Raw genomic sequence first — 26,387 nt, 5'->3', positions numbered from 1 at the left:
ACGACTGTCCGTGGTATTATTGTATTTATATACATATATTTATATTCTAATTTTTTTATTAAATATTTTACATTTTTATTTTTTTATTAATTATTTATAATACATAAGCAAAAAATAAAAGTTCTGCCACTAATCCCATAAAATTGCTGCGCAAAATAAAAAGGCGCCCACTTTATATTTTTATTCACTTCTAAAATATTCAGATTTTTTAAATGTAATTTTATTACCAAACTTACAAAAATCTTAGCTTTATGTGTTTTTATTAATCAATGTGATTTGTTATTTATATATATTATTTATATTTGTTCATTTCTAAGCTAAATCCGAATATATATTTTATAGTCAATGTTGTTAAAATTGTATAATGCAGTTTTGTTGTTATTATACGAATATAATTAAGCTTCCGGCTAATTAAACTTTGCTCTCTGAAAAGTAAATATACAAAATTTTGGCAGATAAATGGACAAATTTTTGCTGTTTATGTTGAGGCGCATATTTATATGTTTAACACGTGTGACATGCTTGTTTTGTTGCAAAATAAAAATATAAATATATTTTTATATTATCTTATTTTGTCATTTTTTTATGTTTATAATAAACATATTAAATTGGCATGATAGTCTTTGCTCCCAAATATACTATATTCATATTCTATAGGTCATTACTTTTACCGATAAAAGCTAGTTATTTTCGGTTCTTTTAATACCATTATTGTCTGAATATCCGGTTTTCTTATATTTGATTGTTTGTTTACGTCTGAATAACTGGAATTTACGTGCATGTGACTGGGTAGTGATTGATTGTAATCGACTGTGTTAAATAAAAAGCCCACCACCTCTCAAACATTAAATTGACTATAGAAGCAAAATTTTGATGTATGTCATTTTGTGTTGTATACAGAAATACTAATCACTGAGTATTCGCTTTATTTGTAAATAATAAAATAAGTAACACATAATATGAAAAAAACTTTATTCTAATACAATAATGATTTTTTATAGAGCTTACATATGTATATACAAATACCACTGTATTTAATGAGTTTCCTTTAATTTTTCTAAAAGTACTATTTAAGTTTACACTGTTTAACCGGTTTGTTTTGTCTGTTTTATCTAGAATCTCTAATCTGCACAGACTGTTCAAACATATGTGTTATTTGTATCAATATATAGGTACCACGTGCGCAACGTTTTAGAATATGAGTAGAAAAAGCGGTAGGTCTTCTTCAAGAGCAAACTAATTCATTCGAGCCGGCGTTTTTATATAGACGCGGAAAGGTATAAACCGTTTCAGTTTGAGTCGGTCGCTCGTCTGGCTAGGTCGCCCTTTTGCAAGTCTACCGACTTTTAACTAAAAATCACAAATCAAATCTAAAATCGATCAATTGAAGCTGTAGTCATTTTCAACATAGAATCATAAATTTATCCATTGCTGATTTTCAATTAAATAATCGGTGAGTGAAATGACAAAATGTCAAAAATAATAATGTGGCAATGGTCGCATTTTTCAGTTTTAGGTTTATTTTTTTTAAAACGATACTTTTATTTGGGCCAAAAAAATGCGCGAATGATTCGATTATTCGACACGCGGCGTTACGAATATTATACAAATATAATGTAGAATTGAATTTATATGTGGTGGGTGATATTTGAGGCATTCTATAACGTGCCACTTATTTTTAGGTCTAGTTTCGAATGCTTCGTCTCGTTTCCCAAAGTAGTTTTGTGGTTGTGCGAAGAGAGGAGAGAAAGAGAAAGACGAATGATGCACTTTCAGTATACCTTCTAGAATCGTCTATGAGCGCATTCTATAGAGAAGCTTTCTAAAGGGGTGCTTAACGTTTAGGAGTATTTTTTATTGATAATGTAACAATAATAATTCACTGTAGTACGGACAGTGTTGTCTACTGTATAATTAGTAAAAAACAAATTTTTACAAAAATAACTACAAAAACTTGATTTTTAAATTTATTTAACCTCGATTGAACTACATCGATGGTCAAACTACAGCCTCAAGACACTTTAAATGTTCTACTTTTTTATTATTAAATTTAACCTTCTCGGTTAAAACGTGCATGCAACAAAAAACGGTAAAATACCTTCGAAACTATGATCCGAAATCATCGGTTTCATTTTTTAATTCATAGGTTTGTTGATAAGGATACCATTCATACTTCTTATTTATCTAGATTTCTAGGGTTTGCGGAAAATAATCTAAAACTGTTTTTCCATAAAATATTCCAATTATTATGAATCATAAAGTATACATATTTATACTGAAACACAGTGGCACCGTGAAACGCAGGGGTTACCAACCAATTTGTTTCTCAACAGTGAAAATATTAGTTTGGATAATATTTTTTATATATCTAATAAAATATTTTTAATATTTATTATCGGGATACAATACGGTTCTCATTTTTTTTACTATTCGTAAAAAACTTATTTTAAAAATCTAAAAAAGTATATTTTCGAAAATATACTCTCAAAAAATATTTTCGTACAATTGCTCAGATATCTGTAAAACTTAATAATTAAATTTTTTTCACAAATTTAGATTTAAAATGTTACCGGAAGCAAGCTATGAAGTCGAAGAGGCACCAGCGAGCTTGCAGCGCATGTGGAACTTGGCCAGGGCCCGTTCTACTGGAACTGTCTGCATTCCTGAACTTACAGATACTCTAGAACCATTTGAACCCACTCAGGTATTAACCGATGCATTATTGTTTTGTATACATATATACTTAAAAAAATATACTAATTTATTTTTAATTATGTAGGAGTTTGAAGAACCGATCAAGAAGCATGCTTATGTGCTTTCGGATTTAGAGAGCGATGCTGAGGAACTATTCTCCGACCACGAGTCTGAGGTATGTGACGAGGCAATCTCTATCATTTTCTTCTTATCATTAAAAAACCCTACACGAAGGGATTGAGACATACCGGAATGTTCATAATCCATCATCACGCCAAACAAACGCCCACGAGTGATCCACGAATTTGATGTTTCTTTAGCAAAAAATAGAACACGGTTTGACGTCACGCATTATGCAAACATTTTTTCAGCTGCTCTGGTGGCGAACGTAAGTTTCTTGATGGGTTTTGGGTCGTTAGGACAGAAAAAACAGTCCTTAAGCAATCATTACCTTTTTTCTTCGTATGGGTTGTGATATTGTAGATCGGATCTTTGACGATGACCTAAGGTTTCGCGTCGAGCCTGGCTGCGTCTCGATGAAGATTTCAACTCTGGTTGGTGCACTGACTACGGTTGAGACCTGGGACCTCTGCCTTTTGGTCCAGGGTAAGAAATGTCAAATAGGTACCTTTCATAATTATGTATAAGCATTTGGAAGTATTAGAGTAGATATATTTCCAACGAATTATTATGATTTATGATGAATGTCAAGTTCTAATTTTGAGTTTGAAGTCCGCACATGTTTGTGTGGTCCCTTCGAATTGACGCACATAGATGGCGATCAATTGAGATATAATGCGTCAAAATGCAAGACCATATATTGGGGTCACAGTTCATGTTTTGATCGTTTCTTGCGTAGGCAATATATTGCTGTCAATTGGAAATGATTGAAAGTTCAAAATTAAAACGATTGATGAGTTTGATTGAGTTTGAGTCGCAAAAGTGACGCTTTCGCAAATAAAGAATGTCAATGGCCTCAAGGTAAGTTTCACCTTGAGCTTTTCTGGAAACATTGCCAGTTGCATATCATGTCAAGTTTGGATTGATGGTAGGGGAGAATGTTGTATCTTTACACATTTGTATTAATTTATCGACAACAATTTAAGGCAATTAGAGTTACTATTACTCGATTTAAAGGTATGCTGAAAAATTTACAATTGAGCGTTCCATAGTACAACGCTCTCCCCTTTACTGTAAAAAAAATATTTTTTTAATTTGCTACGCATTAGAAAATCAACATCAAATAGGTCATTAGCGCTTGCTTATATACAATAGAAATAATTTAAAGAATTTGGCAACGGCGCCAAAGATTGACGATCGCGTCGAATGCGGAAGGTTAATGTCGCAATAATTGCAATATGATCGCTACTGCTTCGCAGTACCAAATTATTTTTAGCATATAAATGTTAATGATCTTTCATACTTATTTTAATTGTTCGTCAGAATGATTTTTAAATATATTACAAAAGGCGGCTCTGTTCTAATACATAAGTATGTAAAGTAATGAGGAATTAATGGACAATTTAATACTATTACTTCTTACGTATATTTATATGATATAATCTGTAAATGTTACTCGGTGACAGTGCATTTAAAAAATCCCTAATTTTTTTCGTTGCGTTATGTTGGCACGCTAGATTTACGACCGCGCCGTTATTTTTACGCCTTTTGTTTGTGACGTCACAGGAATTATTGTTCACTTGGAGCTATTCCAATTTCACTGACTAACAATGGCAGAATGTTATCTAACCGATTTTGACGTTGATTGAAATGTCACGTGGTGTGAAAATTTATTTTAGAGAATTTGTTTACATGAATAAACATCCGCTTGCAAGGGCCGCTTCTGATTTCTGCGTTTTAAAAATCAATTTTATATTTCATAAGATAAATTAGTATTACGTTCATTACTAGGGTTATCGCGATGCAACACTTGACGCACTCAATATAAATAAATAATTTTAACGTAAACAAGGAATTAAATGTTACATCATTTTAATTTCATGCATGATTATATTTATTGTTTTATTTACTTATTTTAATATAGTTTAGACTCTATTTTATATACAATGTCAATTGCGAAATCGTTCATGGTCGTTTAATCTAAGTTTATCGTTTAATATTTACAAAAAACACAGTTCCGCTGTTATTTGATTGAATAGCCGCGTACGAGGCGATCGAGTGATATTTGTTGCCAACAATAAAAATTATTAAATAATCTATTTGATTAATAACTAGGGAGAAGAAATTTTTTATGTTTGTTAAAATTTTGTGGACTAATTGGAATGCTTCTCAATAACACTCTCGACTTTTTGGATTAAAGCCAATTATAATATATCCATATCAAGGGTTTTTAAACAATTTTTCACTTAACATTATATAATATAATAAATTTACAAAAAATGAGATTTCAACGCCATTTTTTTACCCTTTCTTTAAATGATTTGCTGATTTTTTATGATTTTTTAAATATATTGAAATATCGGCAAATACATCATATTGAAAAATTCTTGCTGCACGAGTATGTATTGACGATGTCATGTTCGTAAAATAAATCAGCTTTGAGACATTGGAAAGAAGTTTCGTTTGTCATTTGATAAATAAAATGACTTTGGTTCTTGAAACCGTGCGTTATCTAGTTTTAGAAGCATAGCCTCAATCAACGGAAATCGGGAAATTATTAGTTCGGTTCCTTGGCAAAATTCTTTCGAATGCCACTCCGCTGGGTGCCCGCGTTGCGGTCATCATTTGGCAAACGTCTTCACTAAGGACAAGGTTATCTATCTAAAAATAATGCCAATTTTTTCTCACACTCGCCTCTATCTGCTTGTTACTGTTCGGCGACTCGTTGCGTTCGCGCGTCTCTCCCAGCATCCCCCATGAGCGGTGATGCTGTCCTAGGTACCGAGAAAGAGATCAGAGTCAAATAAATGACTTGCATACTCCAAATCTGCTTCGCGAACCAAATACCAGTGATATGGAAGTACTACCTGTGCTCCCTGGCCTTCACCAGGGCCTTGACTCTAGTTCACCAGTTTCCGTCGATAGCCAACACTCTTCTCGACAGATTTGTGTCTTCGGTTCAAGCCGTAGCTCCTGGGGTGAGTTTTGGACGTGGACGCTAATTTCACTTGCCAATCATTGCAGTGATCAAATGGGTCATGGACTCGACCCTTTCTAACATTATTTGCCATAGTATCTCATCAGATAAATGTACATAATCTAAATATATTTGGGATAAATCATTTACCATTTTAGGAAATTATACGTAGTTTTGGTCACAGGAAAATAAATTGTAACTATCACGTGTAAAACCCACTTTTAAAATTTATCATAATACTAATTAATATAAAAATATTATATATTTTATTTATAATACATAAATCAAATGATCAAAAATATTATTGTTTTGGCCAAATGACGCATGACACCGAGCAATATTTTACTTAAAAATAATATTGTTGTGAGAAATTCCTAAAATACGACTGATTAACTCGGTTTGAATACACATTTATCGTTTAATTGTTATTATGAGTTAAATTAAAATTTTATTTTAATAAAACTACTTTTAATACAAGGTTTATTTCAAATACCCCCCTTAGCCATTAAAATATATTGACTTAGAACTCGGAAAATTATTATTTGTATGACAATGTTTCCAACAGCAGTAACATAAAAATGCACCCGATGTGATTTTTTTTGATATTATTGTCGAAATTGCATAGCCCGAAAGGTCTATACTAGTAACCCAGAGGCCACGGGCTCTAGCCATAGCAGCAGACTTAAATTTTTATTTATAAAAATGCGCTATTTTAAAAAATCGATCTCAGCTGCAACGTGACATCTATTGATTATAAATTATAATACAATATAATTATAAATATGTCACTGATTACCATATAGAAAAGTCTGTTGGCTAATACTTATTTGTAAGTATTAATTACGTCTGATTCACTTACTTAGTTGGTACTGATTTACCCCGCTATAACGCATTGGGCTTACACCTATTAGGTTACAACTAAAGATTAAAAATAAAATAAAATATTTACAAACACACTCTCACTGACTCAAATCATGTCTCCACATTGAGGTTATGCAAGGGATTATTGTATTGTTCTAATTTTTAATGGTCGAAATAAGATACTAATTTTATACTTAGTCAACGTTTGTTCAAATACCTTGGCAGATTATATTTTATTAAGAAAAAAAATTGGGGTAAAAATTTTTTTTATAATTATTTATTCTATTAAAGTACGTTTCATATTTCAAGCAGATTACAGTAATTAAATAAAGAAATATGAACAAATATGTCAGCATGAAATTTACTATTATTATTAATATTGTAATAAAAGTTTCAATATATCATAGTTTTATTATAAAACTATGATATATTGAAAAATATATTATTTATCGAATTCGAACTGCACTTGTGTAGAATGCGTAACTTTGAACATTGTTATAAAATTTATATACGCGTTAGTAAATCCTGAAGTGAATGAAAAAAAATATTTTTTTCAAGTAGAGCTGCAACGTGGATAAGATTCATACATCAATTCCATAGCTTGTATAGGCGTATCGCCATTGATATATACATATACATACATATGCATTAGATTTTATTTTTATGGTAATATAGATTTGTATAGATGAACATGAAATATATAAAATGGTCTTACACCATTAATTCATTTTCACAACTTCATTCAACACTAGCCTCTTATTATAGACTGATTGAAAAGACATCTCATTTGTCTCTCTTGTCCATTATATCGAAATGAATACCCTCTTATTACAATCAAGTAAACAAACTGTCCATTCTGAATTACATTCACTTTGATCGTCAATCATTTCTCTTGCTTGTAATCATTCGTTTCTAACGCACATTTGTATAAGGATTTTATGATGTTCATTTACTCATATTGTCTACGTTCTTTCAGACACAAAGCGGTGAAGGGAGAAGATATAAAAAATGGCGCAGTCAAGAGCCACTGATATTGGACGCCGCCACTTTGGGGGATTTGCCGGCAGTGTACAAAATAGCGCCGTTGTCGCCGCACCAGTTTCCCGTCGTCGGTGTTTACATAGATCCTAGGGTCAACGTTGGCTTCAAATACAAAGTTAAGCCATTATCGGTGAGTGTGAATCGATCGAGTCTTACAAGTTTTTATTTGTGGTGTTTAAAATTTTTGAATTTTGCAGGATTTGAACGAATCATCTTCCGCTAAAGCGTTAAGGTATCTATTCAACGGTAAAGCTTTAGCATTGAAGAGTATTGGGCGCGGATACTCTAGAAGATTTACGTTCGATTCGGAAGGATCTTCGCTCAACAACAACGAAAACTACTTTTGGGGCGATTCAAGACCCGAGGGTTTCGCATTTGAAATCGAAGTAGTGTCCATCGGTGATAAGTTTACTATTTTCAATCCAAACAACGTTCCAGAAGGCGCTCTCGAAGTGGTCCAAATACAAGTTAGTAAATGTTCTTTATTGAAGTATTTTATTACATGTAACAAATCATAATTTTATAACTGATGTTGCAGAAAGATCAATTGGAGTTTGAGCAGACTATATTAGGTGATGGTACATTGGAGAAGAAAGTGAAGATATATGTATTATGCAAAGTTGAATGGTACGAGAAGAGCAGAGAAACGCCTCTGATTCCAGTGACCGGTTTAGCTATTGTTAGGAAGAATAAGAGGGATATGAACGGATCCGTGGCCGAAATATTGAACGTTGCAATTGGTACAAAGTCTGGAAAGAAAGGTTATTTGTTGAAACCAGGCGTGCAATCCTCTCTGAGAAGATTGACGGTGAATGGAGAAACGATAAGCGATATACCAACTAAATACACCATCGTCGGTTTGGAGCATTATGAGTTACCAGTTATCGGTAAATATATTTTTATTGCGATTTCTATATATGTATGTAAATATCATACAATATGATGTTGTGTTTTAGGAACGTACATTGATCCCCGGATCATCTCTGGTTTTCATTACCGAGTTCGCATGGTTGGTTCGAAGCGTCACTTTTTCCAGGGACGCTCTCTACTTTTACAGTCGGTTGGAATGGGGTATGGTAAAAGATTGACATTCACTCCTGATAGTTTTAATACGCCAGAAAACTTCTTCTGGTCCGATTCGCATCCATCTGGTTTTGGTTTGGAGCCGAGGGCCGTACATTCTGGAATGAGATTTAGAGTATCATCAGCGAACGACGTAAGATATAAAAATTTAATTCTAATTCCGGTAGTAGAGCTTTTTTTAGAATATTTAATAATTTTAGGAACACCTTGGCGAAGCTAGCGTCTTCCGGGCTGATCTACCCCAGATTGAGGAAAAAACCGAGCTCGTGAAATTGAACAATAAATCCAAGAAAGCTGTAGATAAGCATATTCAAATCGACGTATCTTGCCATGTAACACTCGCCACAACTGGAGGAGGCACCGTGGACTCTGAAGTACACTTGATGAGAGTATCTGGAGTCGCTTTGGTCCGTAAGAATCCAGACAGCGCCACGGCGAAGCTGATCAAAGTGTACAACGTCGGTCTCGATTCACAGTTGAATCAGTTGTTTGTACAATCTCAAACTGAGCTCACATTCCACCCGATACCGTAAGTTGTGCGTCGGAATGTTTTCTACTTTGACTTACGCATGTTTGAAAGCTCTCATGTTGACCGACTTGTATGAATTATAAGAATCGTGGTTGGAGTGTGTGCTTGGAGATCGACTCAAAATATTCGCATTATAAGTATAAAAAAGGATATATAAAAATATATTTCTTGTAATTTGATAAATGATGAATATGTTTAGTAATATTTTTTGCCATAAATGATATTTTTTTGCAAAATTGCAATGGTTATCTTGTTTCAGTTACTTTCGCAAATTTTACATTCCATTTTATTATATATCAGTAGAAATGGAAGGAAATTTTATAAAAGTAAATGAAGATTTATATGATACAATTAAAATGTATTATTTTTATATGAATAATTGTATTAGTGAAGAATAAACTGTATTTTTTTAACTTTATCTTTTAGATCATTTATACCCTCAAAACATTTATTAGTATATACACTTATAAAACGTACATATAGCAATGTAAAGGAGCATAAACGTGATTATTCCACATGAATATCCATATACCATAAAAGTTTATTTCTTCTCTATAACATGTTTCCATATTTACTACATATAAAGTTTCATGTGCTGTAAAATAATACATTTACACTTGATATTCATATGCTGTAAAAGGTAAGTTTTAACTTGAATCAATTTAAACACATTTTAAATTTATATATGAACGAATTTGGATGCTATAATTTAAGATGCTGCTTTAGAGTAAGTACACTTTTCTGAAAATTATCTATGGCTCTTTTCTGTCGGAATACTAAACATGGCTTAATTATTTATTATATTCTTGATCGTGTTTCTGAAAATTAACGATAAGTTTAATTTAATTTTGTAAATAAATATTGTGGCGGTCTATTAATTTATTTATTATAGCCAAAACTAGGCGGCACTCTGATACCACTGATGTGATAGCGGAGAAAGGAAGCACATTCCTTGACGGACTGGGACGGGAGCTTGACGACCGGCGGCGCCTCGTCTGTCGATCACTTACATCGTCATTTATATCATCCACTGAACATGTAAACCATATATCATTCATTCAATAAAATAATAATGCAGCGGCTCAATTGCCACCTGTCACAATCCGTCCATTAAAGTATCTATAAAGCGAAACACTTGAATTGCTGTTTGAATATTTTATCCTGCTTTTATATATGTTTTTAATAAAAAAATAGGCGTAATCTGCGTCTGTATATCACGGACACGAAAAGTATTAAAACGAGCGTGAAGCTCACGCTTGGTTTGGGCAAAGTATCTTGGTTATAAAAAAAGTTTTGCTGAACATGTTCCAAATAAATTAGAACATACATACTAAATTAGAATACACTTTGCCCTATACTCTCATATCAGAAGTCCATAGTAATATCGGCAAGGATGGTTATTATATTTTTAAAACATAGTGTAATATTCAAGACTAACTATGGAGCAATATGCGAGAAGCGACGTCCATCTGTACTTCTACTTCCACTATAATTTCATATGATTTGGCTTAGTTTGTATTTTTGACATTACCTAATGCAGTGGTCGGCAAACTTATTGGCCGAAGAGCCAAATATGTACATTACAACGATTCAAAATAGTTCTAAGAGCCAAATCTGTTTTTTACTTTAGTAAACCTTTATTATAATTTTAGTCCTTCATTAAATTACGGGTACACTGAATAAAACTTGATTTGACAGTTAATAAAGATTTATTCGTTGATAAACAATAATATGAAAGTAAGGTATCCATAAATTTAAATCATGACAATGACTGACAAACACTTAATGCGAACTATGTCGTTGCATCTCCTTGGAAAGTTTCAGTAAGTCAGGTTTATATGTTGTTGTTTTTAATTTTAGGCATGATTCCAGGTTCTCATCAATAAGACAACTTCTCAGTTTACTCTTGATAAAGTTCATGCTTGAAAAGGATTGTTCGCATGAATATGTAGAATCAAAAAGGGAAAGAACAGCAAACGGAAGTTTTTTCAGCTGATCGTAAGAGTCAGGAATACTATTCCAGACGTTGAAAATGATCATGTCTTCATTCTCCAGGTCTTTCAAAGCAGACCACTTGTGTTGTGAACTAAGATCACATTCGTTCTTCTCCAATATTTCCAAATCAATACAAAGAAGTTGAAATTTGGAGCTCCATATTTCTTTGTTTTTTAAATCCTGCAATTGTATTTCAAATTTACAATGTCAATGCCAAAAGGAGAAAATTTCAACTCAGTTATTATAGCATTAAGAGGATTTTTGATTAATGCTAAGGTCGCTTTGCTGTTCTTAAAACCCTGAAACCTGCTGAGAAATGCTTCCCTCATATTTAAAATTATTGTTTTGAAATGGTGTTTGTCAAAAGAGGAATTATTTTCTTGGCGATGCTTCAGCAGGATCGGAAAGTGAAACAATGTTTCTCTTTCAAAATCTTGAGCAAAAAGGGATAATTTGTTTTCGAATGAAATGACTTCTTCTAACATCGAAAAAATTGTGTTTCCTTTCTACCATGTCTACCATGAAATGAAAGTTTTGGATCCACTGATTGTCTGGATAGTGAACACTCTTCTCAAGGAGAAATGCTTTAATTTCTGGCAATAGGGACGCGAAACGTTTTAAAACGTTCCCTCTTGATAACCATCGAACCTTGTTATGAAGCAGAAGATCAGCGTACTCACTCTCCATTTTAACTAAAAATTCTTTGAATTGACGATGATTTAGAGCTTTAGCTACAATGGAGTTGATGATCGTGATCACTAATCCCATAACTTTACTAATTTCTTTCGGAAATGTCTGCGCACAAAGTGCTCCTTGGTGAATAATGCAATGATAAACCAATATCTCGTGATTCATTTTTTCTTTCAAAATGGCAACAAACCCTTTTCTGACGCCGGTCATACTTTTGGCCGGCTTTTCTGTAGCCGTCAAATACGCAGATTGACAGCTGTCATACTACTACGCTGCGCTGCGCCCCTACCGGACGAAACAGGTACTACGTCAACGCTCACGCACACATTCAACGTTGTATGGAAAGGACACTTGACCAGAATTAGCGCCCGAGCCCGTGGATATTTGTGCCAGAGCCGCACTCAAGGAGCCAAAGAGCCGCATGCGGCTCCGGAGCCGCACTTTGCCGACCCCTGACCTAATGCATTAGTTGGGTTTGATTAATTCGTTTAGGTTAGATTTGGATTTGAAAAGCAAGTGGACGTTTCGAAACTGTCAAATTTTTCATTAAACAAGAGTTTCATAGACCTTTTAGAGCATCAAATAATCTCACTAGCAATTAGCAGTTAATTATATTTTCGCTAGTAGTAATATATATCTACTATGTATTTGGACTTTACTAATGAAAATATACCATCACTGAAATTACATATTTAAAATAAATATTTTCGGGATAGATTAGAGACGGGTTTTTTATGTTCTTTGAGAGATAACTTGAGAATTTCTGGTTTAAAATCAGGGACGTAATTTCAGTTTTTCAGGGGGGGGGGGGGCAAAAGTTGACCAGTCAGTGGTAAGAAGGGTTTTTTTGGAAAGGAATCTTTGCATAGAGTTTTATATAAGGTGTTTACTGTTCTGACCAATGCTCGCTCGCACCTATTCTGTCCAACAGTAATGCACAAACAATTTGTGTTATGGAACAATTTTTTTCTATATTGCACATTTAGATTGTCCTCTTTTTAATATTTAAATTTCATTAAGATTCATAATATTGTATTAAATGACATCTATTTTTATGTCCAAATTCAAGGGGGGGGGAGACAGATGCCTAAATGACGTTCCTGAATAGTGCAGTAGATAATCGCTGTATCTAGGATACATAATATACTGGATTAATTCATATCAGTGTAAAGTAAATAATATATAATATTTATTTACCTATATATAATTGCACACAAATAAAATTTTATAATAGCTTGACCTAAAAGTTAATTTTATTTCAAACTAATAAATAATTTAATTATAATATTTACTAATATTATAGTGTTAAAAATCATTGTGTAAAACACTAAGATATCTGTTAAGCATTTAAACAGTGTGCGTAAATTATAAGTAGTGTCGATAAAATGATAATTTTACTAAATAATTTCGCCACACGCACACAGATGGCTTCAAATATTTATTTAAAATTAATTAGGTATTGATTACTGATTGTTTCCATAAATTCGTGTATAAATCGCATAATTTTATTTGCGATAACGCAAAAAAAAACAAGTTAATAATAGTGAAATTTTGCAGTAACTTAGATATTATTTTAAATGGTTCAAAGTAGCAATTTTATCAAAGATACAAAACATTTCTTTCTGAAAAACTGTCTAAAATAAAATAATGTCTTACCCACGTAAATATAGTTTACGTAAGACATATATTGTATTGTATATTTTTTTTTGAATAAAATGAATCAGAATCATTATTGACTTGTAATTATTAATTCAGTTGTTTTATTTTAACAATTAAGTAGGCAGTAGTTTTAATAAATGGCTAAATTAAGAAATTGCCAGTTGTTATTGGCTTGTATTTATTAGGTCAGTAATATTTTTTTGATTAGTCAATACTTTTAATATATGGTCTTTCATTTTTAAAGGGTCTTTTTTATATAATTTTCTTTTTACTAAATTTTGATGTTTTAACAGAACGGTAATATGCGTTACTGCGGCAATCGGAACTTTAACAACTATTTACCAAAAATATATTGACCGTTTAAGACAAAGTTATTGATCAGTAGTTATTAAACGGTCATATTTATATTTATTATTTTGCTTTTAATATTTTAATATGGAACGATAATATGCGTTGCTAGACATAATGTAATTGTAATATAGCTGTAAATTAAAATCAGATATAATGCTTCGAATAATATTGTGTTAAAAAAAAACACTTTTTATATTAAATGTTATTGACTGCTTATAATTTTCACTGACCATGTATTAATAATATTACTGACCGTTTAATTTACTTGCTGTCATTGTTTATATTTTTATTTACTATTATATGAGTCGTAACATAAATGTAAGGCACAAATTAAATAGTCAGATATTTTCAAAAAGAATCAATAATATAACTTAGTTATGAAGTAAAGCTCTGATAGAAATGATTATATTTTCAATATAAATATAAATTCTTGATACAATTAAAATTAATTTTTAATTAACATATTTTCTGTTTATTAAAAACTCATTTGATAAAAATAATACATAAAAATAATAATCTTATCAACTATGTAATTGGAATAGGGTTGCATTTTTAATATTTAATAAAGTTATGCCTAAAAAAATAATTAAATAATACGAGTAGTTTTATCTTAAATATTTATGAATTGCTTGGTATAGGGTTGTATTTTATGGATATAAGGAAATGGTGTTGAATTAAATAAGAATAAGTATTTTTAGAATAAATAATTTTTGTCGAATAAATAATTTTAATATAAATTTTTATAAATAATTTTTAAATTTTAATATAAATTTAAATAAATAAGTTTTGTCGAATAGATAATTTTAATAAGTATTCTTAGAATAAATATTTTTTGTCGAGCAACGTATTTTTACCTACTGTCATATTTTATATTTAGTGCAAGATTATTTCTTTAGAGATAGATATTGAGGAATATTATTTTTATGATAAAATATGACACTTCTTGAATTCGTTTTAATTATTTTGATTATATTCATATTATTTTGCTTATGTATATATTTTTAATGGTCATCAGAGTAAATGTAATAAATTAACTGCAATAACCATAACCGGAAGTTTATTGCTTATTGCAATCTTAATATTTTAAATAATATGCAATCTTAATAAGTTAAAATAATACATCCGCAGATAGCAATTCTATAAATATTAGTATTGTGCAAATATTTATGGAATGTTGATTAAACTTTTAATGAAAATAAATTACGTAAACAATGATACCTTGAAAATATTTATGAATATTTCGTTTGCGGCCTGTCTACGTTTTCCAGGCAACTTTTTTACAAAAGTCGCACATCGAACAGCAACTTCTCTGCGGCATTCAGTATCAGCCCGTTGGCCGCTGTGAGTGGTTGTGCGTCCCGCAGTTTCAGAAACCATGAATGACATTTATCTGAGTTAAAGTGAAGAAAAAAGTGAGAATAAAGTGCTAATCCAAAAATGCCGGCCAAAAACTTCTACTGCGTGTTGCTCACCTTCTGCTGCTTCGCCTTGGGCAACACCTTCAACCTGGAGTACAGATTGCCGGTAGTCAAGACCGGCAGACCTGGCTCTTACTTCGGATATTCCGTAGCTGAACACCAGACCTTCAACGACAACAACACCACGGACAATTGGTGAGTTTTAATATTTTTTTTATGCTCGAATGCATTAGAGCGAGACCATTCTCGATGGACCCCTCAGGTGTTTCTACCTGGGCGCAACTTTTTGCCATCCAATCTCCTTCAAAATCTCCTTTGATAACTTCTTAGATCTTAGAATTGCGAAAAAGTGCTTTGAAGACTCCATTATAATAGTTTATATACTAGAACGTTTAATCTAATTACATCTCTGTCAGCAATCGAGCTCCGATCAACGATCAATGACTTGCCAATCAACTGTTTTGCTTAGGTTTTTTAGCACGTGTATAAACAACTTAACATTAGCATTCTTGACCTTAATTTGTAAAAAACTTGATTCAAGTGTATAATTAAAAACATTTCCCAACTTAGTGTCAAAATAATTTGGAATTACAGTGTTTTACATTTATCTTATACTGATTCACATTTTCTTATTATGTGATTCAAGTTTTTTAATCTTCCAGTAAGAAATAACTATAGGTTTTAGATTATTTAAATAATGTGATTTCAATATAGATAAAAGTGACTCGATTCAATATAGATAAAGGCGCTAGCCTTCAACCTGCACGGGATTAAAATTATTGTCTTTTATTTTTATTCAGTATTTACTCTAGAATTTGTAGATAAAAAGATCTGCTCTTAATCACAACACTATTTTATAAAATAAATCTTTGTTGTAAAAAAAAATACGTAATCTGTCATTATTTATGGAGTTGGGTTGTTTTCAAGACGCCACTGGTTGTGATATCGATTATTATTTTTAAAGTAAAATACAAATGGAATATTTTCATTGCACTTTAAGTACAATATAAAATTTTTTATTTAAATATATTTAAAGTTTTTAAAAAAATATGTATTTATTAAAAAAAAATATTTTTTATTTTTGTGTATTTTTGAAGACACGGTAACTGCCTTAATTTTAATAATAACGTCATGAAAGTTATTCTAAAAATATAATTAGTAAATATCCCAGGTATGTTAGCCAGTCATATTTTTTTCAAAATTGCGGCTATTCAAAACATAAAAGATTTGAAATTAAATTCATTTAGAATTAAATTTTTTTGTGGAATATAGTGTGGCGGCTATTCAAAAATAAAAAAATTAAGAAAAAAAATTGAAAGGAAAAACTTTTAAAAATAGAAATTAAAATAAATATTTTTTTTAAAAAAATGTTTTTTTTTTATATATACAGTTGTATTGTATATATATATATTGCTATTTATGCAGTAAATATAATAATTACTACTGTATTTTTAATATTATTCACATTAAATTTGTTTTAAAAATAGCTCATATGAATATCTCAGCTAAGTTCATTAAGTTCAATAGAGTCAAAAAATGGTTTTAAAATTTAAATTTAAAAATGGTATATTAAAATCTTAGAGAAATACATTGTTCAAAATGTTCTGTCATATATGTACATTCATATATTAAAAAATATAAATGTCAAGATAAAAAAAAATATTTCAGAAACCTAACATAAATTTCGTGTTTTTTTTTTAATGGTTATTTATATACTGATCGAATCAAAATGATTAATATATAAATATGCATATAAAATTAGCTTTGTTTCTGCCGCTGTGACTGTTTGTCAAAAAATACTGCTTTTATTTAATATAATAATATATTCGCCCCTTTATTTTAAATTTACAGACCATTTAATTAAATTAATTCAAATAATATATATACACCCAAAAAATATTATATTTGTATTAAAGAGGCAACCCTGTTAATGAGTAATCTGATAAACCGATTCTTAGATAATCGCTCATAGATATAATCTGTCATCTCTCGAAAAAACGCGATATGACGTACAGGAAATTGCATGTGGTTTTATAACCACTCAGTTAATTTAGTATTCCTAATAACTGAAATATTAGTGATGTATTTGTTTACGTTAGAATCAAACACGATATGAGAGTAAAACAAACATTAGCATTAGCAATATCATCAACTTTCATTCAAGATTTAAAATCCAAACATATTAGAAAGCATTTTTTTTAAAGGCACAGATGCGTAGGTGCAGCTTCTAAATTCCACATGTCTTCTATTTGTTCCTGTCTTTTTAGACCTCGTTAAACGATAGTTCAAGTCCAGAACTGGCTAGTTTTCCTTTCTCATCACGTACGATTCCCATGACTGGCTCAAAAGCACATGGTTGTTAGTCATCTATCATAAAACACTCAAATGATATCATCATAGGTTTAGAAATTAAAATATTATAACTAAGCATCGAAAGCAATACATTGTGGTGTAAAACTTCTGATAAGAAAATATGACCAAATATACATATTCATAGTCAACTATTTCTTAGAATGTCTATCATATTACACTACAAGAATTTCCGCTCAAATGGGCAAACATATGTAATTTCATCCAGTCCAAAAAAATGTGTATAGAATCAAGAGTGACTGACAGGTGTGTAATAATCTAATAACTTCCTCAACGCCTATGATCATCCACCATTTGATTAATGCCATGCATGATCACTAATGATCGGGTGAGTCTTTCATTAGACTGCGGTAGTAGTAACTCTTCCAAGAAACAGTGACTATCTACAACTATGGTCAAGTAATTGTGGTCATTTTGCGTTTTGCAAAATCGAACGAGGAGATCTCGCACTAATTGAACGTAGAACACAGTCGGTCCTTTTGTCCCGTCCCTTGGAGTGCCCGGGGCACAGCAACTCTTTGGTTGCATCCAATTAGTGGAGATGCAAAAGTGAAGAAATGCAACTGCTTGAAGGCCTCGACGCTTTTCACAGTGGTTATCAACAATGATTAGATGTAACCCATGACTTTTACTACCAGATATTTGTGAATTAATATCTACTCCATCAAAATCACTAATACTTATTTCCAAAGACTGGTAGATTTCCACATCTACATATCGTTTTTGGTACAAATCAGAAACCACTTAATTTATATTTATATTCCATTTTTTATTCTATATAAATGATATATATACACACTTTATATATCAAGGCTGGTAGATTTCCATATCAACAAGTCGTTTTTGGTTGTAATTATTAACCTCTATATTTATATATATTTTTCAGTTTTTTATGTGATTGTAATATTATATAAATTATAGACTTTATATAACAAGGCTGATGGATTTCGATCTCTTTTAGTCGCTTTTGGTAGTAATAACTAGTCTCGAAGTACCTTGATTATTCTGCAGTCAATTATAACTGTATTTCAGTTTTTCCTTATAAGGTCTTGCTTTTTGTAAAATGTATAGTTTTACAACGTAAAAGAAAATTATTAATGATGATTAGTAAAATTTATTATGATGAATTATGCTCAAATCATTTAAAGCTGAATTTTGCATTCTATTATAAATTATAATTATGTCTTTTTCTTTTAATAGTATTTTTTATGCATGTATGTTTGTTTGTTATTTATATTTTTAATGACTAAAAATGTAATCTTGTTGAAATTACTTTTTATAAAATTATTGTTGCTTAACATTTTTTTGTAATTTATTTGGGATATAACTGGTTTTGAGTTCATAATTTTAAATTATAAAAAAATAATAAATTGAGGTTTTAAAATATTTTTTGCAGTTTATTTAGGATATAATAGTTTTGAGCTCACGGTAATTGCTAGTTATAAAAAATAGATTTTGTATATATCACGGTTAACTTTATAATAATTCTAATCACCTTTTTGTTTCAAAATGGCGAGTAATAAAATAAATTGAAAATTCGTAACACCGTTAGAAAAAAGTAACAAAAATATTTTGAAATGAAAAAAATTATGTTTTTAATTATTATTTTCAATAGTTTAAAAAAAAATAGGTTTTGTAAATATCAGCCAGTTTAATTCACCACCATATTTAAAAATGGCGGTAATTAAAACTTACTCTAAATAGATCTTTATTAAAATCACGGTTAAATTTGTTAGCCAGTCTAATCCACCATCTTGTTTCAAATTGGCAACTATTAAAAATTTAAAGAAAAAAGAGAAATAAGTAAGGAGAAAAATAAAAAATATTAAATTTACAAGTTTACGTTCAAAAAAGAGTTAAATATCCAATAAAATAGAGCTGTAAATTCGTTACGGCAAGCTGAAACGCTATCGCTGTAACTAAGTTGTAAACTACGCCTTTTCTGTATTTACTAAAATTATAATTGGAACTTCTAATGGCTATTCTAATGTTATCTTTAGAATTTTGTGTACATAATCAAATTATAAGATAGTATATGCTATATTTGACTGAAGAAAAACACATAATGAATAGGTCTTGAAACATATTTTTGGTACATTGCTGAACGCCTTATTAAGAGTTTCATGAAAGTCATTCTTATTTCTTATTGACACTTGAAACGAGCGTCGGATCTTATCTGAAGCATTTCGTTTTTATGGATGTTGCTCACAAGAGTCATGAGCCGGGCATCTGACCTTTGTGTAATGATATAATCGGTGATGTAACGCCATCGATCCGAGATCTGAATTTAGATTCGTTTTAATGTAAAAGATTCGAAGCCCCTGCGAGTTCGCTTTTGTCCGTCGCCGTAACGAAGCGAAAGATAAGCGAGGCTGTTGTGGATGCATTTGCACAAGAATTGCCATTTAACGTCGGCATGATGCTAGAAGCGAGAGAAATTCTTCGAGAGAGTGTTTGAGATCTAGCACGTTTTAAAGGTGCGAACGTTAACGGATCGATAGGAATCATTTCAATAAAGCGTGGGTTTGCCCTCGGCTCCGAAGAGGTGAGACCGATTCGATGTTCCGTTATTCAGGAGATTCTCAAAAGTGACCCTTTTGAAATCAATCTCTGCAGGCAGCTGCGAAAACGTGACATTCATAGGGTTAAGTGTGTGGTATTAACGATTCATTGCTCATTCCTTATTGTGTTTCCGTTGTCTGATCAATATCCTGGATTCGTTAGAATCCATTTGTTCATAATGAAGGACGTTCGTCATTATGTAAATTTACTGTAGTGAAACAATACACAAAACTTTTACCATTTTTCTTAGCTGTGTATTAGCAAAAATAAACATCTACAACTTTTCTTGCGATATCATTTGCAGATCATATCTTACAGAACTAATTTGTATTGTTTTTTGATGTCGTTAATATATTTTTGAGTGTCGCAATTTTCTTTAGTAGTGACCATCCACTAATGAAAATGAAGATCTAGGACAATACAATCTGGAAGTAGTTCAACGATAGGATCATTTTTCAAACCAGATCCTTTTCACAACTTTCTACGATTCGAATCTGGAGGTCCACGTTCTTGGCTGACCCTGTCTGCAGCTCAAACGAAAGCTACCATCGTCCCACGTGAAGATTTTTAGTAGTCTTCTGGTTCGTGAGCCCAACCTACGCTCACCGAGCCAACAGTGTCCGGTTCTCTAGGTCTCGTTATTGCGAAACTAGTAATGGGCCGATATCTAACACACTCCATCATTCTCCGATAATCTCACAGACAGATTTACTCGCCCACGCCTGAAAAAACACACAACGTGAAAGAGTCGAGATTATAAAACAACGAAAAAGTACCTATTGAATGTGTAACGAGAGTCGCTCCATTGAGAGGTGTTTAATCTAGAGGCGTAGCAAACAATGGGCCCATTATCGCTTTTTTAATAATATAACCAACAATGGTGCGCTCTGTCTTCGATGCAGAAACAAGCGTGCATTCAATTTTTGGAGTTAGGGTGTGAGAGGTCAACTTCAATGCCTAAATATGACAAAACAGTTTTTTTTTTAATATTTAAAGTACATTTGAAATTGCATTCCTTATTGTTACATTAATTGGTTAAAATTGATTTCATTGAATCACTATTTTTTTAATAATACGACAGTAATCGTTTTCTTAAATCTCATAATCACATATGTATAAATAACAAAAAAATGTAAAAAAAAACATTTTTTAATTTATTATTTTTTTATTAAAAAAATGTTTTATTTAAATTTTAAAACGTTTAGGTAAAGTTAAGGATGTTTCAATGTTTTTAATAGCCGCCATTTTAAAACAAGATAAAAACTTAGCTGAGTAATTAACAAGATTCATGTTGATATGATTAAAACTATGGTTAAATTTATTTTATTTATTTTTGTTAATGTGTTACCAAACGATTTTTGGGTTAAGTCATTCGAATATAGATAATTATGGAAATGGCAAAAAATATAGTTTTTTTATTTGAAAATTATGTTTTTTAATTTTAATTCAATTTTATTTCTTTATTTATAATGTTTTTTACGATATATTTAACGGAAATACAACTTTTTGTTTTTTTAAATTGCCACTACTTATTTTTTTTAACCATTTATAATTAATTAAAACCATTTATATGACATTAAAAAAAAACATTTATTTTATATTTTTTATCTTTAAACTTTAGGATTTTAAGTTATTAACTGCTAAAATTTTTGAATAGCCGCCATTTTTAAACAAAATGGCGTATCAGACTTTCTGAAAATTTAGCTGGAATATTCACAAGGTTTATTTAAAAAATAAGTATCATGTCGATATGATTAAAACACGGCAGTTATTGAGTTCTTAAAACTCTTTGGTCTATTTACTGTTTTCTATTGCATATTTTTTTACTGACAATCAGAAATTAAAATAAGTACTACTAAATGTCATTTCTAATTATATTTTTTAATGATTATTTTTTAGCAATTTATTTAGTTCACCTTTATTTCTCAAATTTATTAAAATGTTACGTCGAAGGTTAATCGTTGGTTATTCGTCAAAAATAAGCAAAAAATTCTCGCTGCACTGTTGAATTAGTCTTGGTGTTTTTGGTTGAAATTTTGACATATTTTAGATTAATGTATGTGAAAAATATATTTTACGATTAATAGGATTTTATGAGCTTGAAGCTACTGCCATATAAAATATTTTTGTTATAAAACATGCTAAAAAATATATTTTAATTTAATTTTTATGATACATAAAAAAAATCAACTATTTAAAACAAACTTTACTTTTTAATTATGATTTTTTAAATTCATTCTTTCATTCATAAAAATTCTTTCGCTGGTTCTAAAATTATGTATTTTGAAATATGTATTGTTTTAATCTATAAATTAAAATAGAAGTACACGTGCCAGAAAAAAATATTTGAAATCAGTTCTTAACTTCACATGTAAATTGAATCTTTGTGGCAAAAATAATTAATATAACCGTAAAATTATAAAGTGATTATACCAAGAACTTTACTTTTATAATTATAACAAATAACTTGAAATTTCCTTTTAAATCAAGTATATGTATATACATATTAGTTATGTTTGTATACCATACATGTTATAGGATGAAGTATAAATGTATAGTGTGTCGCAGATAAATAATTGCGATGTATTAAAAAATATTAATGCAATTGATTCTAGTAATTCTACACATGCATATAAATATCTTATTGTTGTGGAATAAATATTATTAATAGTATGAACTTCATTTGAACGATTATTATGGCATTTCTGATAATTGAATGCCAGGACATTATTTTCGTACGATTTTTACGATTGTCTGACAGCGATTGATGGTCTGCACGGTACAGCCAAAAATCATAAATGTTCATTAATTTCTTAGATCACATGATTAGCTAATCTCGACTGGCACAAAAAAATAAAGTCAAATACTGTTTTACGACTTCTTATTTAATGTACATATTTTAAATGAAATATATATGGATTTTTTTAAATATAGCGATAGAAATAAGCTTTTTATTCTAATTCTAGTTGTCACACCAAAAATCTGTCGCTATTTTAACCGAATCCGATTCGTCTCGGGGGGCGCTAAGCCTCGCAAATATATATGAGGGTTGCGCAACCGCGAAATTTCACCCCAAAAGGAGTCCATAAATCTCGTAAAGATTTATATTGCGAACACAATGGCTACAAATTTGATATGTGTTTTTTTTCGTCCATAAGTGGCGTAAGGGGGCTCTTCTTTAAAAATATACAAAAGCACTCAAAGAACCACTCGAGCGCACCATTATCCATTACATACCGCATTCTTCGATTGTTATTGAATTAATTTTGCACGGGTCCCTATTTTTTTTTATTATTGTGTGATTTTATATAATATTATTTAATACTCGTAGAATGTGAGGAACTACTGGCTCGAGAATTCTGCTCGTTGATTGTGAATAATACACATGTAATTATATATTACAGATACTATATACACAATAATATTTATTTTATTGATTTGAATAATATGGGGCAAATTCTATATGTATGAATGTGTAGCGCATCCTTTATGTTTTCGCGATATCCGGTCTACATTCATCCCTTCCCATTTCATCCCCGAAAGTGTTCGATATTGCACTGCTATCTCGTAGCCAAGCTGGCGCCATGGAAATGAACGTGAAAAACGGGACAAAGAACATCCCTGTGATCAGGGGTGCCAACTGTTAAAAATAATATCTTCCCAGTGCTATATATCTTACCACGATTTGTCTTAATATTTATCTATGTTTATCGGTAAATGTGGTCAATGTAATAATGTAAATATTGATATCTAGTAAATTTATGTGATTAAATATAACTAGTAAAATATAATAAAAGCTTTTTTTTTATTATATTCTTAAGAAAGCATCACACAATTTTATTTCGTTGGTCAGATAATATTCGATAGGTTAAAGATTGATAATGTCAGAGTCTATTATGTAAAAAAATTCCATTATACTGACGAACAAAACGGCGAATTTCCGCGGAAAAGGTTTTTTAATGTCACGCTTTGGCATTTCAGTTGGACATAGGCCGTTCTGAATGTTAAACCATTTATCGTCGCTGTTCTATTTAATACAGTTTTAAAGCGCTCACTAAATTGCGTTTAAAATGTTAACGATTATTTAAAATGGCAACACCGAGCGGAAGGAAGTTTCGTATTTCATAAAATTCGCTTTGGCAATAACACAATTGTTATTGCGGCCATAGATGAATTATTCACAATGCGTCATAGACTGCTTCTGAAATTTATAGATAGTATTTGTGTATACAAAACGTTATGATGTACAATGCGCTTAAACGCTTTGTATTTGTAGTCTAGTATAGAGTTCCGCAACTAGTGTGCTACGGCACATTAGTGTTACAGATTTTTGCCACAAACATTGTGAAATTACATTTTGAATTCAACTAAATTAAAATATATATATATTGAAAATATCCTTTCACGCAGAAATCTAGCTGATTCTGGCGGTCAGGTTTGCTATGCTTCTACGTTAACAAAAGTAATTATTTCGTAAAACACAATTTATATAGCAATTTATTAAACAGAAAATTTTAGTCTCTCTACTTTAGAAAATTATAATTATAATATTAATTAAGCTAAAAAGTCTCAAATGTTTGCTAAACTTCATCGTAATAATTATTAAAAAAGCAATTAAAAACTTAAAAAAAACAAATGAATATTATTTATTTTAAAAATTAAAAATTTGATTTAATATTAATTTTGAGGGGGGGGGGGATTAAACTGTTGAGTTAAAAATTATATCATCTCATTTTGTGGCTAAAAGTGCAAAATTTCTGTTCAGTATTCAGTATATAATTACAATACTAATAGATCAAAATTCACTTTATCAATATCGATTTATGTGCCACTCAACTTTTGCTTTATCTGTTTGTAAAAATGGAAAAAAATGATTTTTAATTGTTAGGACAGGAAACACTGATTTTTTTTCATTACAATAAATTATAATTTTGAATAAAAACCAGATCAAAAATAATATTTAATTTCTTTATCGGAAATTTTGTAACTTTCATTAGGTAAAGTCCAAAATACAAACTAAACCAATTCATCTCTCAGGGAAATATAAACAATATAAGAAGTACAGACAGACGTCGCATCTCCCACATTGCTCCATAGTTTGTCTGCACTTCGATGTTACATTATATTTAAAAATTATGACAGCTGTCTTTATAAGGGGGACTTCTAATATAAGAGGGCTGATCAAAGTATTTTCAAACCGAATTTTAGTCAATAGGTGAGCACAAAAACAATTATCACTTCTCAGAAGCCAAAAAATCACGTCAAAAGCAATAATATAGTGTCGGCGCCGTTGCAGTGGGAATGCTCGGTGATGAGCGTTCCCACTGCGACGGTGTGCGCGACACGATTTTATTGCCTTTGACGTGGATTTTTGACTTCTGAGAAGGGATAATTGTTTTTTGCGCTCTCCTATTGGTCAAAATTTGGTTTAGATATGCTTCATTCGATTATCACGTATTGTATTTTGTCATTGATGTCATCCAAAACTAAACATTGTATAATATTTGTAATATAACATTGTTTTTGTGTCCCATTCCTTTGATGTTCAACAATATTGTAATAGTATTTAATGTTTAACATGAATATTCATGATTTTCGTTAAAACGTTCGATGATCTTAAACACCTATAATGCTTTATAATGTACCTGATTCTAAGAAATGTTGAATGAATCGTTGTTTTATCTGAAGAGTCCTTATCCCGTTATGTTATCGCCTAACAATCCACTCTAAATATGCAACGGAAATACTGCATTGAGACTTTCGACAGGTATTTTACCTGTATTTTTTATGACACCTGCCGGACTTTAATGGGCTGCTTTTGTTGTGCACTTTTTCAAGATTCAACCGTCTTTCTCGGTATCTTGCCGGCAGATATTAAATCGCTTGACGTTTATCTTTGATTCTCGACAGTTTTTTTTATTTACGCTATATTGAGAATCTCTGGCGAGCTGAGTTTTAAAACCTGAACTGGTTTTCAAAGATGACGCCCGCGGTACTCGCGTGTGGGCGAAGTTGGTCCTGATCTTCCTTTTTATAA

The 26,387-nt window shown here is 30.8% G+C and overlaps 2 protein-coding genes across 5 annotated transcripts in view; both read left to right on the top strand.

Annotated features, from left to right (window-relative positions):
- The first annotated feature begins 1,286 nt into the window (after positions 1 to 1,286).
- On the top strand, positions 1,287 to 9,723 carry LOC148232533 (uncharacterized). Of its 2 annotated transcripts, XM_088192026.1 has the most exons (8): positions 1,287 to 1,453; positions 2,557 to 2,704; positions 2,780 to 2,869; positions 7,629 to 7,823; positions 7,891 to 8,160; positions 8,232 to 8,580; positions 8,650 to 8,909; positions 8,977 to 9,723. In XM_088192026.1, exons 2-8 carry the CDS (start codon positions 2,564 to 2,566, stop codon positions 9,307 to 9,309), a joined length of 1,638 nt encoding a protein of 545 aa, XP_088048152.1. In that variant the 5' UTR covers positions 1,287 to 1,453; positions 2,557 to 2,563; the 3' UTR covers positions 9,310 to 9,723. The 2 variants fall into 2 exon arrangements, with proteins under 2 accessions (XP_088048152.1, XP_088048154.1); XM_088192028.1 differs by lacking the exons at positions 1,287 to 1,453; positions 2,557 to 2,704; positions 2,780 to 2,869 and adding an exon at positions 5,488 to 5,792.
- Positions 9,724 to 15,311: 5,588 nt separating this feature from the next.
- The window catches only part of mew (multiple edematous wings), a 59,323-nt gene continuing 48,247 nt past the window's right edge, over positions 15,312 to 26,387 (top strand). For 2 of the 3 annotated variants that reach the window (XM_088191577.1, XM_088191579.1), the window contains exon 1: positions 15,320 to 15,613. In XM_088191577.1, coding sequence (XP_088047703.1) covers positions 15,438 to 15,613 — 176 coding nt within the window. In that variant the 5' untranslated portion in view covers positions 15,320 to 15,437. Of the gene's footprint in view, positions 15,614 to 26,387 lie in introns of all 3 variants that reach the window. The other variant, XM_088191578.1, reaches the window with a different exon arrangement.

Source organism: Plectrocnemia conspersa, unplaced genomic scaffold (genome assembly GCF_051122295.1).
Source record: "Plectrocnemia conspersa isolate PC_06_02 unplaced genomic scaffold, ASM5112229v1 ptg000009l, whole genome shotgun sequence".
NCBI classification, from domain to species: domain Eukaryota; kingdom Metazoa; phylum Arthropoda; class Insecta; order Trichoptera; family Polycentropodidae; genus Plectrocnemia; species Plectrocnemia conspersa.
Note: the sequence above shows the minus strand (reverse complement) of the source record. Positions and strands in the feature narration are given on the sequence as shown.

What these genes read in the sequence shown, in the direction of transcription:
- LOC148232533 (XM_088192026.1), top strand. Translation starts at nt 2,564, where the DNA reads ATGTTACCGGAAGCAAGCTATGAAGTCGAAGAGGCACCAGCGAGCTTG. An exon ending in TCGAAGTGGTCCAAATACAA is followed by an intron (nt 8,161 to 8,231) that starts GTTAGTAAATGT and finishes CTGATGTTGCAG; the next exon opens with AAAGATCAATTGGAGTTTGA. An exon ending in TTATGAGTTACCAGTTATCG is followed by an intron (nt 8,581 to 8,649) that starts GTAAATATATTT and finishes GTTGTGTTTTAG; the next exon opens with GAACGTACATTGATCCCCGG.